The following is a 13,470-nucleotide window of genomic DNA, read 5'->3' as shown; positions in this document are numbered from 1 at the left end:
AATAACCATCACCAAAGTAAAAATTTTATTTTCACTGAAAAAAAAACAGTTGTGAATGCCGCATTATATGGTCCATGGCCTAAGAAATTCAGCGCTGTTCCCGATACGCCTTTCAGCATTGCGTCATAGTGAATGGTACATCCTATCGATACGCGTATTAAGAAAAATAAAATTTAAGAAGAGATTATATAAATGATGACAAAATAATCGCTACAGTGGTAAAAGATAAAATAGACGGAGTTCAAAGATTTGGGCCCCGGCCGGCGCTAACGTTGAGCTCTGAGGCGAAGCATCATCGCTTCATGCGCAATACACGATTCCTTCGAGCGCGGTGAACAGCCGCTTGCGTAAGAGAACGAAGCCATTTTACGAGGGATAAAAACGGATGATATACGAGGCTAAACAGCGCCGTTGGGCGGCCAGTTCAAAAAGAAACGGTACCTCTCAAAATAAACTTGCTCGAAAGCTTCTGAAGTACCGCCTTTCACGCTCCCGAGTAGCCACCGCAGGACAACTTCGTAACGGTCCGTAAAACAACACTTCGCGGCAATATACAGAGCTGAAAATAGAGCAAGCTTATTTCTACAGCGACGGCAACATGCCGACCGAGGTTCGGGTCGATGACTTCGTCGACGACCGCTTGAATGCGTAATATTCGGCCGCACTCACTGCTGGTAAAAGCAGATAAGAATGCTATACGAGAAACAAGCATACCTTCAGCTATCGTCGTGACTGGTGGGGGACGGGTCACCTGCACGCATTCAGAGCCGCATTACATGTCATCGCTAGCAGCTGATTAGGAAAGGCCTGCAAGTAAACAACGCGCGCTACTGTATACTGAAAAGAACGGGATTACGGCTCCCACTAATGCGGCGACGAGCATTGCTAGCCGATTACTCGGCCTTCGGAAACCTTGACCACATCCTACCGGGTATGGCTTCTTCTACAGTGCGCTGTCGCCACTGTAATTTTTAGCTTAGGCAGCCGTGCCTCACCCGCTGCGCGTTAATAACTGCCAACACGTCGGCTGTGAGATATGAGAATATAAGCGGACTTTACAGCTTCTGAGTTCACTCGGGCTCAAAATTCCAGAATTGATTTGAACAAAGATTCATAAAAATAACTGACAGAATTGCAGCGCCCACGGCGAAGTGCAACTTGGGAACTTGCCTTATACGGCAGGTTATCAAACCCGGAGTTCTCCAACTATTACATGTCTAGCAATTATACCATGACTACAACATGTAAACCCCTAGGAATTAATTTTTGTACCTGTGTATGTTACCTCAACGGGCCAAATTAAGCAATGAAAGGTTTTTTTTTTTCGACCAGCTCGTTTCTTTTTCATAAGCCAGAAAGACTAAAGGAGCCAAGAATTATTACCGTTAACACTGTAGTGTAATTATGACGTAAATTGACACAAATTAAAGTGGGCGAAGATATTGTTGCGCCACGACAACTAGACTGACTCGTCCGTTGGCCTTCGTCTGCTCGCAGACGAATGTTGCGCACATGCACGAAGACAATGAAGCGTATACGGTGAACGCACTTGTCGGCCGGAGTGAGAAAGGAAAAAGAAGATCAGGAGGATCTCTAATCAGTCTGCCGCTTCTTAGCTGCCCCTCACGACATAATAAACGGCCCCTTTCAACCTCTACCGGTCTCTTTCAAACGTATATATATATATATATATATATATATATATATATATATATATATATATATATATATATATATATATATATATATTGACTACATACGAGATTATAGGCAAATGGCAATTTTGTTCCTTGCGTTCCTATTGTGTCATTTTGATATATGAGCATGAACTAGAGGTTAAGAACTTTTATAGTGATTTTATAGTGCGTATAAATGCTTATTTTCTAAATCAGCGGCTATGTGATCGCTATTTAAGCCCAAATTTTGTTTTCGAGCGCGGTTTGAAACCATTATTCATGCGAAAAAAGGCAAAATTGATATTTCCAAACACCATGAGGTTCAATGAAGTGCTCTACTAGCAACTTCCGCAAAACAACGCTAACCGCAGTGACATGGCACTCACTCGCCACCTTATGCGATCGATTGGAGGAGCAGCAAGAGGAGTGGAAACGACGCTATTTTTGCAGCCCCAAAAGGAAGCAGCGTCTGCAGGGAAAGGAGGAGAGAGAATTAAAGATAGTAATAAGAGTAGCGTCCATGGCCGAGGCCGTCTTCTATACAGACAGCTGTCCAGTGTGCTGAAGGAACTGAAGAACAGCAGCCACTGGTAGGTGGAGAACGAATGAAAAACCACGGTGGGCCACTCATGGAATGCTCATGTTCATTCAGTGGTGGGGAAGGCCGCCATATCATTATATACTATATACAGCGAAGCGTGAGAAAGGCGCCGGCATGTTTACTATCAGTGGTGTATTTAGCAGACATTCACCCTATGCCTGAATACGCTTGTGCTGTATGAGATTCCTTGGCATATGTCTTTAGTGACAAACATGAAAAAACAAAAACAAAACAGGGCTGCAAGGTTTGTCCTAAGCCATTACTCAAAAAATTACAGCTGTACCAATATGAAAAATAAAATGAAATGGGAAGTGTCATCATCGTGTCGGATAAACCTCTTCGCGCAATGGTAATTGTCATATTATTTTAGAATGTCATATCAAATCTAATTTTTATATTAATTCGTTTTTTAAGTTTCCTAACTGAATGAAATGGCTCATAAAGAGAACAAGTGTGCTGTATGAATGAAGGCATGTATCATTTGACATTTTAACCCATCAGCTGCAGCGCTTTCACGTGAATTAACGGGATGTACACACGGCTTTTGTTTTGTTCGTAATTTACTTCATTAAGCGCCACTCTATAGGTGACATAAGAAGTTGTAGTTAGACACTAGAAGCTCTTGCGTGCCCAATGAAAAGCGTTCTATCACGCTGATGTTTTCAAAGTTGTTGGCTACGAGCCACAAAAACCATGATGCGAAGTGGCAAGCTTGAATCTTTTGCCTCTCGCCCCATGTAGCCATTGAGAGCTTGATTCCTTCCACGCTCTCTTCGGTATCGGGGGCTGGATGATCACACTATGCGTATACACACCAAGAACATCATGCGTAAGCAAGGTCACGCGCGCATGACGTGCCCAAGCCTACTAGTGCACGCCATCCATCGATGTTGAGTTGTTTAGGCGTTCTCTGTAGTGTATTACCCATTTCTGTGGGATGGATCAGTCAGTGCGCGTACTTTTGGAGAGGCTAGGAACGATCATATACCGTAAATGCGATACACGACGTAGCTCGCTCGTGTCTTTCGTGTCCTTCTTGTCTCTGTGTCGTCGTTTTGTTCTCGCGCTATAACTATCGTCATGTCATACCAACTAGCCCAAGCTGCCACACTTCTATACTGAAACTGCGGTCAGAGACGACGCACCAAACACAAGCAAAGCGTTGTCAGTGTTGGCGAATGCACGATGCAGGAACGACGAGTAGACGAACGCAAGGGAAATGGGGTAGTAGCAGTAGTAGTATATAATAGTAGAAGCAGTATTGGTATAGTATGTGTGGTTTTTTTCTGAAAAACCGCGATATGATTATGAGTGATGCCACAGTGGGCAGCGCCAACACGCAGGGAAAACAAAGACAGAGACAAAAGAGCACTGTCTTTCTGTTCCTTTGTCTTTGCGCTTCCCTTTCAAAATTATATAACGCCGCTAGCCCAAATCAAAGTACTCTTCATTCATGCTACACAACAGAGCACACAAATTACGCACGCCAACTAGAATAATTCGCGTGCAACACTCTTAATGAGGTATACCGTGCAAAACGCAGGATATAATCAGGAGACAGGACATTTTTCGTCTGGTTTTTTTTTTAAATATAGGCAGCATTTAACCAAGATCTGACGAAGAGTGTACGGTGAGCGATGTCAGAGCAACCAATGTCAACGTAAAGGAGCGACGTAAAAGCAGAACCAGTCCTTGCTGTACGCCATTCTCTTCGTATTAAGGCGCACGCCCGCGAGAAGGGCAAGTGGCATTCAGTAGAAATCTAGGAGTTTTACGCGACACGTTGAGCTCCAAATTTTAACAGGCATGATGCTGAGTGCCCAGTGCTTTCATTACGCATGTTCAGCTCAAAATTCCCAAACGTTGTGAGGGGCCCTCTAAGGTATTCACCGACAGGGGAGAAATCACGCGATTAGACCTGGCATCCTTCCCTTACGGAGTATCAGTGTTCTGGTTACTTGCTCCTGCACTGCCCTTTCCAGCCACGACGAAAAGAAAGAGACCCAGGAAGAGTGGTGATTGGACGGTGGACGCTTTACTCACAATGCGGGACAATACAACGAAAAGTCCGTAATCTGCGAATCGCGCGGGAAACGCATGCCTACGTTAACCGTTGGTGCATGTGTGCTGCCTTAAACAATATATATCTGTTTTTTGCTTCATGTCGTAGATACAAGTGACTGTAGCCTGATTTAAATTATTTCAACTTTGTAGAAACTTATTGTGTCTATATTTATGATTTTAAAAACATAAGACGCTGTTTTACCTGCCTGTCTTCGGCGCCTAAAACACACTTTTTTCTTGTCTCAAAAACCGGCCTCTAATAATGACGTAAGAAGGTTCGCAAGATTGTTGGTAGAAGCAGAGGAAGAAGAAGTGCTTTGGAATAAACATGGCGTATGAGCCAGGCCACGTCTCTCACATATAGCGTCACATATATATAACGCATATACGTCGCAACTGAAATAAAGTCTTCACCGTCATTAGCAGCCTTTTTAAAGTCCATCAAACGATTGCCTCCTCTTGTCCCCAAACATATCTCTATAGAACGCTTTAAAAGCAGCGGGGATTATAGTGTCTAAGAAGTCTCCGTGATTGACGTAGCGGACCCGAGTTAGAGCCTCGCCGCTGTATGAATTTATCAGCGTGCTTCTAGTATATCAAATGAATGCAGATGCATACGTACAGGTTTTCAAAGCAAATATTCAAGGATATTCAGAAACTTTCCAGGACCTGTCGCAGGTTTTTCAATCACTCAACGCGGCACGCAAAGTTAGAACTTTTTACTCTAAAATGTTTAAAAATTACTCATTTCATTGCACTTTCTATACACAATATCACAATGACGTTAATTATGACAGCCTCCATCACTTCGCAAGCCCTAAACAGTGAAAAAAGAACAAAGAAGAAAGTTCACAACACAATATAATAGATAGAACAGCGGTTGACATTTCTCCTTCAGTATAAGCGTGGTGACGTTATTACACAAAGTGAGCCTCGCTGCATTGCTCAATGAAAATATAATGTTGTAAAGCCGAAAAAGAAAATAGAACATTCAAATGAATAACTTACTAAGCAATCGCTCAGATATTTAAAAGCTCTCCAATTAAAGCATTTAGTAATTTAGCAGCTGGTAGTTGTCATACATGCGCGCAAAAGCTTTTGCAGCCCTTGTTCGGGTTCTCTATACTTAACTTGAGGCAATTTTTTTAATGACCTAGTTTTTCTGTAAAACTTTGCCCCTAGCTGTTATACTTGTGGTACTATCTGGGGTACTTCCATATACCTTTCTTTTCCTTTTCATCCCCACAATAAAATAAATCTGTAGTTCTACCTCCCTGGGGGATTGCAAGCGTCCAAAACTGCAAATCTGTCAGCATGCCGGCACACGGTTAAGCGACACCTTTGCCGTGCATGTTCCGTACTCCGAACCGCAGCGCCAGACAAAAAGCACGGTTCCCGAGTTTTCTCCATTTCGTAGATGGAAATTCCTCTTCGTGCACACTAACACAATTTGAGTACTCGTAAAACCACGTGGAACGCCAACGAAGCTGACAAAGCCCCTCATTTTGTCGTCTCTCGCTCTGGCTTACCACCTCACGTCTCTTCCTCTCTTCTCCTTCTTCGGCTTTCCTACATCTTTACTCCTATCCCTTTTTATCCCTCCTCACCCCCATCCCTCGTGAGCTACTGTGGCGGTATCGCTCACTGAAGCAGACAATAACGGGGCTCACTTTTCCCTACTTTTCTCTTTTTAAGAGTCACTTCTCTCCCGTCGCAGTGGCCTACACCGCCCTCTCCCTCACGTTAGCTGGCAGCGCCTCCGATTGTAACGCCATGTTTTAGCCTAGCGGAGAAATCGCGCAGAACGGCGCCTCCGGGCAAGGGAAACGCGGCTCGCTTTCCACACCTCCCCCATTCTAGCTCCGGGCCCATAGTTAAGTATTTTACCCCTATGCCCCCCCCCCCCCCCCCCTCGGCACAGCGGAGGAGGAGTCAGCCATGCGCACCTCTGAAGTAACGCTGTCTCCGATCGATTGGGAGAGAGAAACCTGCAGGCGCACAATATCGGGTGCTATGCTCCAAGCGTAGCACTTTTCAAGGAAAATGGAAAACACCATCTCAGATCTTAGAGCACTAGGTTGCCAGTCGACACTTTCAGAGCGCCGCGAAAACACAAAGTAACAACTGAGAAAGTCAACTCACGTATATGTATACCCGTGCGTATTTTTTTTTCTTGTTTTTTTTTTCTGAAGGTCCTTGTTTGTGCTTAAGCAGCCCACTGCAAGGGAGAAGTGATCCTAAATGAAAAGAAGATAAAAGTGAGCCTCGTAACTGTCTCTCAGGGGGAGGACACCTCGACAGTAGCTCACGAGGGATGGGGGTAGAGAAGGTATTAAAAGGATAGCGTGGAATTAAAGGTATACAGACAGAGAGAGGGCCAGGGACAGCCACATACGGAAGTGAGGAGAAGATAGGAAAGTTGGACACGGTCGCAAGAGTCCGAGGACGGGGCACTACTCGAAGAGAGCTCTTGTCGGCGTCAGGAGATGGCGTAGGGCGAGCCAGTCGGCCAGAGCTGCGCTGTCGTCGCAGACCGCGGGGGCAGAACCGGTCGGCACGAAATCCAGAGAGCGAGTCCCCGCTGCAAGAGTGTTCGTTTACGCTCGTCGATGGTGTGTCCTTTTCGTGTGTCCTTTATGAATGAGTGGCACGATGCAAGTATAGAGTTGCCGTTTTGTTTTGTGCGATGTTGTTATTTCTTGCTATCGCATTGACTGCTTTGGTTTCGTTACGAAAGCTTTTTTTTTTTTTTCGGTGAACTTTTGCAAAATAGAACTATGCGCTTCCGCGCAACATCACCGCTTTTGCAAGGGAAATCTGTCAGGTCGACACGACGATCTACCATAATAAAGATGCCACAATGTCGTTATGAGTGTACAGAGCTCTGAAAATTCAAGGGCTTTGATAACACATTTTTCCAATTAAAGGGTTTTCGAAAATTTCAAGGACCTGCACGCACCCGGTGAACGCACACCTTTCAAATAACGCAGCACGAAGAAGCTGTCATGGCTCGAAAGAGCCCGAACACCTCTCTGGAGGTGAACTGTTGCTTGCACTGTTGCGTCATCCACGCCGCACATGCAGTGCCGTGCGTGGTCGCTGACCTCAGAAGGCCGACGCTTGCACAATTGCAAAGGGAGAGCTTTGTTAACTTTTTTTGGATCCCATATGGCTACGTGCTACAAGTCACTGATACGCCTGTTTTCGAAGGTCACAGAGTAAACGTGAGGACGGCGGTGACGAGATGCGTATACTACATGCACTGAAGATTGCCTCGGTTTCTGCGCGGGTTTGGCTGCGTCGTGCACATATATGACTGACGATGGTAAAGATCTGACAAGGTAACGAATCTCGTGTAGAACACCTCCACTGAACGCAAGGGTGCAACACAACTTAAGTGCAGCGAGAGCGAAAGCGAAAAGTGAATGGAAATTTTAAACGGAATCCAAATTTATTTGCCCTGAAAAAAAAAAAAACTTACAGCAGCAGAGACTAAAGTCTCTAGAGCTTTACAAAGAGCCTCTGCTCCTAAATGCAGCTTGGCACGCAGGCCACAGAGCATCTCGATATCTAACAAATATTTTGGATATATTATTGCACGAAAATACAACATTAACACAGTCTTATTGCACAGTGTGAATTAAACACAAAAGAAATTCACCACAAAGCAACATGTTAACAGAACTTCAGAATGAAGGTCGCACTTAAAGGCAAAAAGTTGGACATGTTATATCGAAACGAAGTCTGCTTAATGTCATTTGTTTTTTTTTCTTCTTCCTGTTATTATTACTATTATTATTGTTGTCATTGTTGTTGTCATTGTTGTTGTCATTGTTGTCATTGTTGTCATTGTTGTCATTGTTGAACACCGAAGGCGGTTCCTGATAAGAATTATACAGAAAGCGCCAGCTCAAAAACGTAGGGCTTCCAAAAAGAGTAGCTCATGCCTATTTTGGCGCTTCTGTAATTGCTTCGATAAAGGTCCAAATAATAATAACAAACAAAAACAGCAGGGGGAGCTCGTTTGCCCGCACGCTTTTAGGCTCCGGCGAACACTGCAGGTCGATAAAGTGTGTGGCACGAGTACTACGAATAAAAAAAAAGAAACGCCTCGTTTTCTACATGTAGGTTCTAAATTACGGTGAGGACAGAAAAACCAAGACTTTCAGCGTTAGGCTGAATGAGAGCAGCCAACAACTTAGCGGTGGAAGCAAGCAGCGTGCCAAGCAATCATACCACGAGACCGCCTTGGTCACTTTCCCAACAGGTGTGCGTTGACGATGGACTGACTGTTATAATTGAAACTTTCGAGCGCCTCGATTGGCCCTAGTCATGACCTTGACGGACGATGCGCAGCAGCTTAAATATCAAGGTTAAAACGAACTCATTAGAAACAACAGAATCTGTTTGTAGGCGTCATATACAAAGCGCTATCACATATCAGACGTTAGAAGTGGGCTTCGTGTTGTGCAGCGCTGCCTTTCGAAAGCGTCCCGGAGCATACTTTTTTGGGAGCTCTACGTGCTAAGGGGCGTGACTGGGCACAACTAAGCAATTCGCGCACACAGTAGCGTGGTGCGAGGTGAAACTGCATCATATCCTCCTTAGCCGTACAGTGGCTATGTAATGCCTCAGCTGAGCACACGGGTGTATACGTTCGACCGCATCACTGTGGAGCGGAAACGCAAAAACCTTCTTACATGGTTCATTGGGTGGAAGGTTAGGAAAACGTCGTGGGCAACAATTTTTTTTCTCGAACTACGGCGTGCTTCATCACATCGCGACGACGGTGCTTTGGATCTGATGCAACGTATCACGACGCAATACTCGAGTCACCAAACAGGGGTTGTCGAGTCACCAGGGGGCACAATTCTCGTGGTGTCCACTTCAGCCTCCACTGATTGGCTGAACGAGCAGCGCGCCGCCTGTTACCGGTATCTCTTCCGCAACGTAACTTTGACGTCACGAAGCTTTCACAACTCTCGACACAAACGAGAAAGAGGAAATGCGTTTCACCGCAACGAACGCTGCCCACAGAGATCTGCTTTCAGACGCCCATTTCAGAGGCCGTGCATGAACTGTAATCACGTCAGCGCTTGAATTGGGTTTAACGGGACCGTCCACGTGACGAACCTAGAAGGTCGGTACGCATTCCCCGCATCGTTCTTCAAACATCCCTCAACACGTTCTGCCGCAAGTTTTGACTCGTCATGTTCAAGAGTCCTATCACAGTACGTACATTTCGTCCACGTTTAAGCTGGGAATGTGCTGGCGGGTTCGGCGCGCCGACGTGGTCAAGAGTGCCGTGACGTCACGCCTCTCCACTTTTTGTTTCGAGTATAACTGAACGCACTTAACACATGTCCACCAGATGGACACCGCTCGCCAGAGAGAACTGACACGCACTTGAATCGCAGCAGCGGTCATCCAACTACTCGGGGGTCACAGTGATTACGCCTTATCGCACACGAGCGCTGTCCACGCCTTCGATGTCCTTATCCTACTATTTTTACCCTCGCCGGAAAGCGACCCAAAGTGTAACAATGCGAAGAGCGCACTTGGCGAAACGAGTTCTTTGAACGACAGTCGACCGGCACGGTGAGAGAGACGCGCGTCACGACAGAATTTCGCAAAAACTCTACGACTATTACATTAATACTAGCACCGATATCAAAGGAGGCGCGGCCTAAAACAGCGGAGCACAAGCCAACTATTGCAAAAAAACTATACCAGCCTGTTGGTCTTTGAAGCGAGCGAACGGGTGCATGACATGCGACGTAACGCAGGCGATCTAAGACAGTGGCGAGATTCGCACGTTCCATTCCAGAGTTGGCACAAATCCATGGAAACTGCCGCATGCGCGCGGACACTGGTGCTATGCGACAAGGCACCCATTCAAAGCGTGCGATCGTGGTCTAGGGATTTTGAGAGCTGGACCCAAGATGGTGTGCCGATCACGGTTTACTATACTAAAGAGGCCCAATAATATGCGAGACAAAACCTATATATGCAATGAGGCTAAACCAAGCTAAACACTGTTCTCGACAGAAAATAATGCGCTATTTACAAAATTTCTGGTATTAAATGCTGTCACAATTAACATTCAAAACTTATGTAGCAATTGCAAGTAGTAATTGCTAAGATACCGTATTTGCCCAATCACTACGTGCACCTCTTTTTTTTTTTTTTTCGGGAGAAACAAACCTTAAAATCGCATGCGCAATACATTCGCGCAAAGACGTTTATCCTGTCCCATAGCTGCATTTCTGTTTTCGGGTCATGTAAATCAGGTGCACGTTGGAATCGGGGGCGCATTGGGTTAATACGGTAGTTACTTTGCTATCATCACACTTCTCTGACACTTACTACTTAAAAAAAAAAGTAGAACTACAAAACTGGTAACTTTATTAGCGTGACAGAAAATGTGAAACGACCGGTTGGCCGGTTCACGGAGTTCTAACCCTTTGAGGGTTTTCGCCGCACACGTTCGGCACCGCCAAACACGGAGCAAAGGGTTTCGATTTCGAAAGGGGTATGTATACCTCCGCGAAATGGTAATTTTACGCTCTCTGTATACTATGGTGAAAAACATTTCGCGGGTGCCACAGGCCCGGTGTCCCACCACCTGGTTACGCCCCTGGTGTGAATGCCATTGTTTGTGCCGTATTGCAACGAACAATGGCTAGAAGCCATCTATGGCGGCGTAATATCAGGACAGCTACTGCGGTTTTTCTTCTATTACAGGCGTATACGGGCGCCCAGGGTGCACACATTTGGCGCCAACGCTATGCTAGTCGAGCAAGATTCGCATTTCAGCAGGCGTAACACAGCGCAAAGGGAAGTGTTCGGAAAGAGCGCATTTGCAGGCAGTCACCGAGAGGACGCCAGGGTCGCGACAAGGCAGTCGGCAGAGAAGCGCCCCTCTCCGACCAGAAGGGAGAGCGCACAGCTGCTGTAGCCAGCTCACCTTGATGAAGACTTTGGCCTTGTTCAGCAGGCCTAGCGTAGTGTGGCGGTTCGCCTCAGGTCCCAACGGCACCATTTCCTTGAGCTTCTCCAGGCAGTTGCGCAGGTGGGCCCGCCTGCGCACAACGAAGCGAGGACCGCCATGAGCAACGGCGTCACACAACATACTACGCGAATTATACAACTGCGGGGAAGGGTTGCCAACCGGAGGGTAGTCACCCTACTTGTACACGGTATTTTCGGAATTCCTAAACCAGCGTAGTATAGGGCGGTGTTATAGGGTAATTTAAAAATTTAGCTCGTCATTGGGCCGTGAAAGTGTAGAAGATCCACGCGACATATCCGAATGTACAACATTGCTGGAGAGATTCAGATTGGAACTGTATATTAATAGGTGGATAGCAAAACGGCGCCTCGCCTGCTACAGCACTTCCGGTTCGAGGCCCATCCCTTCGCTGCTTCAATGTGCCTGCTGCGCGGTGTAATCGGGGAGAAAACACGCGCAATTTTGTGACCAGTTTGTGACCGCTTGTGCAGTGGTTGCGTTTGTGATTTTCTTTTTGCGAATCAATAGATGATCTTTCGCCCATTTCGGAGAATGAAGTGAGTAGTGGAAATGGGCAAACGCGAAGAACGGTAAGAGGCGACTTTCGAGCGCAGCATGCGGTTATACTTTGAAACGTGCTGTAATCTTTTGCAGATCTGTCTCGATTTAGCATTTTCAACCACAAACGCTATCGCGTATACTCTGCCCAATCAAGTACGACGATATAGTGTATTTGCATTGCATATTCTGCGTCGCCAACTGTCCGTAATATTCATGGAAACACCTGAGCGCGTAAAAGGCCCACGGGACAAAATGGCCGCTCTCTTAATGACATCATCAGACGTAAAACGACCGAAGTCGCATGTGAACCAACGAGTATAGCACAAAATGGCATTTCTATATATTATGTCAGACTTGCAGGCTGGAAGTGCCCATAGGCTGTGTTATGTATGTTGTGTGCGGGTATTTCGCGTGCACTGCATTGAAACACTATGTTCGAGAGTGTGAAGGAACGACATCTCGTGAGATGGAGAGGCGTAAAAAAAGAAAAAAAAAAGGCCCGGAAAACTAGAAGCGCGCATTTCAGTATTTGCTTAGAAACAGTTTACTATTGTCCTTCACTGTATCGAACCCGGGATGGTATCTTTGCAACACAAAAATAAATAATTTTACGAGTGACCTACATGAATACAAGTGTGCTGATATTTTGTCAGGCTATAAAGTGCAGAAAAAATCCTCTGTGTGTGACTAAACATACGGGATAACACCCTTTGCTGCAAAACAACAAACATGCATCCGGAGGTGCATGCCGCTTGAATGAAGATATGACCGCTCGAACGATTATAACTATCTCGTAGTGACTAACCATTTCTTATTCATTTAAACTACATAGCTGTCCAAATTTGTGGCAAAAGTGCACCGCGAGTGTGGAGTGGAACACACAGAGCGGCGGCACTGGCAAGAGTGCCTGTGCGGCGGCACGACACTTCGAACAGGAAGTCGATGCAGATGGGCGCCATAGCCCAGAATCCTTTGCGTGAGCCCCGATTTCGCTATAAACCTATTCCAATGTCACCAGCACAAAAGACGAAAGGTAGTACGTCAAACATCCTTGAGCTTTTTTTTTTCTCTCTCTCTCTTCGGTGATGTCGTCTTTCATCTCTGTCGATTCCCATCTGTGGGTTGCACAGAGGGGCAACGGTGGTCGGCTTCAGTAATCAAAGCGAAAGCTTTAAATGCCACGTCATACCCGAAAACTGACAGTCGGCGAAAACGCGAGGGTTGCAAACAATCGTCACGATGTAACGACAGAGGCCGGCTCATGACGTCACTGTGGCATGACATACCACCAATGTGACGTCAAACGATGGCATCATCACTTGACATTGTCGCGCGGTCTTAGGCGGGCCGATCCACCCCATGCCGTCTGAACGTCGTAATTGTACGTTATTTGTACTTTATCATCTTTACACGGCGCTGTTTCGAGGTGTAAGATAAAACGTCGCGGTACTACAAAAGGTGTAGGGTAAGGTACAGTAATTTTGACCTTAGCGTAGGGTATTCTAAAAAAAAATTGATTGGCAACACTGCTGTGGGCTCTTATCTTTATGTAAGAT

The 13,470-nt window shown here is 45.9% G+C and overlaps 1 protein-coding gene across 1 annotated transcript in view; it reads right to left on the bottom strand.

Moving 5' to 3' along the window:
• LOC119175747 (max dimerization protein 1) overlaps positions 1 to 13,470 on the bottom strand; it is a 100,428-nt gene that overhangs the window by 14,486 nt on the left and 72,472 nt on the right. Inside the window, exon 4 of the mRNA XM_037426702.2 lies at positions 11,309 to 11,423. Coding sequence (XP_037282599.1) covers positions 11,309 to 11,423 — 115 coding nt within the window. The remainder of the gene's footprint in view (positions 1 to 11,308; positions 11,424 to 13,470) is intronic.

The sequence above is a fragment of the Rhipicephalus microplus genome, chromosome X (genome assembly GCF_043290135.1).
Source record: "Rhipicephalus microplus isolate Deutch F79 chromosome X, USDA_Rmic, whole genome shotgun sequence".
Taxonomy (NCBI): domain Eukaryota; kingdom Metazoa; phylum Arthropoda; class Arachnida; order Ixodida; family Ixodidae; genus Rhipicephalus; species Rhipicephalus microplus.
The sequence above is the reverse complement of the archived record's forward strand: the minus strand, read 5'-3'. Positions and strand labels throughout refer to the sequence as shown.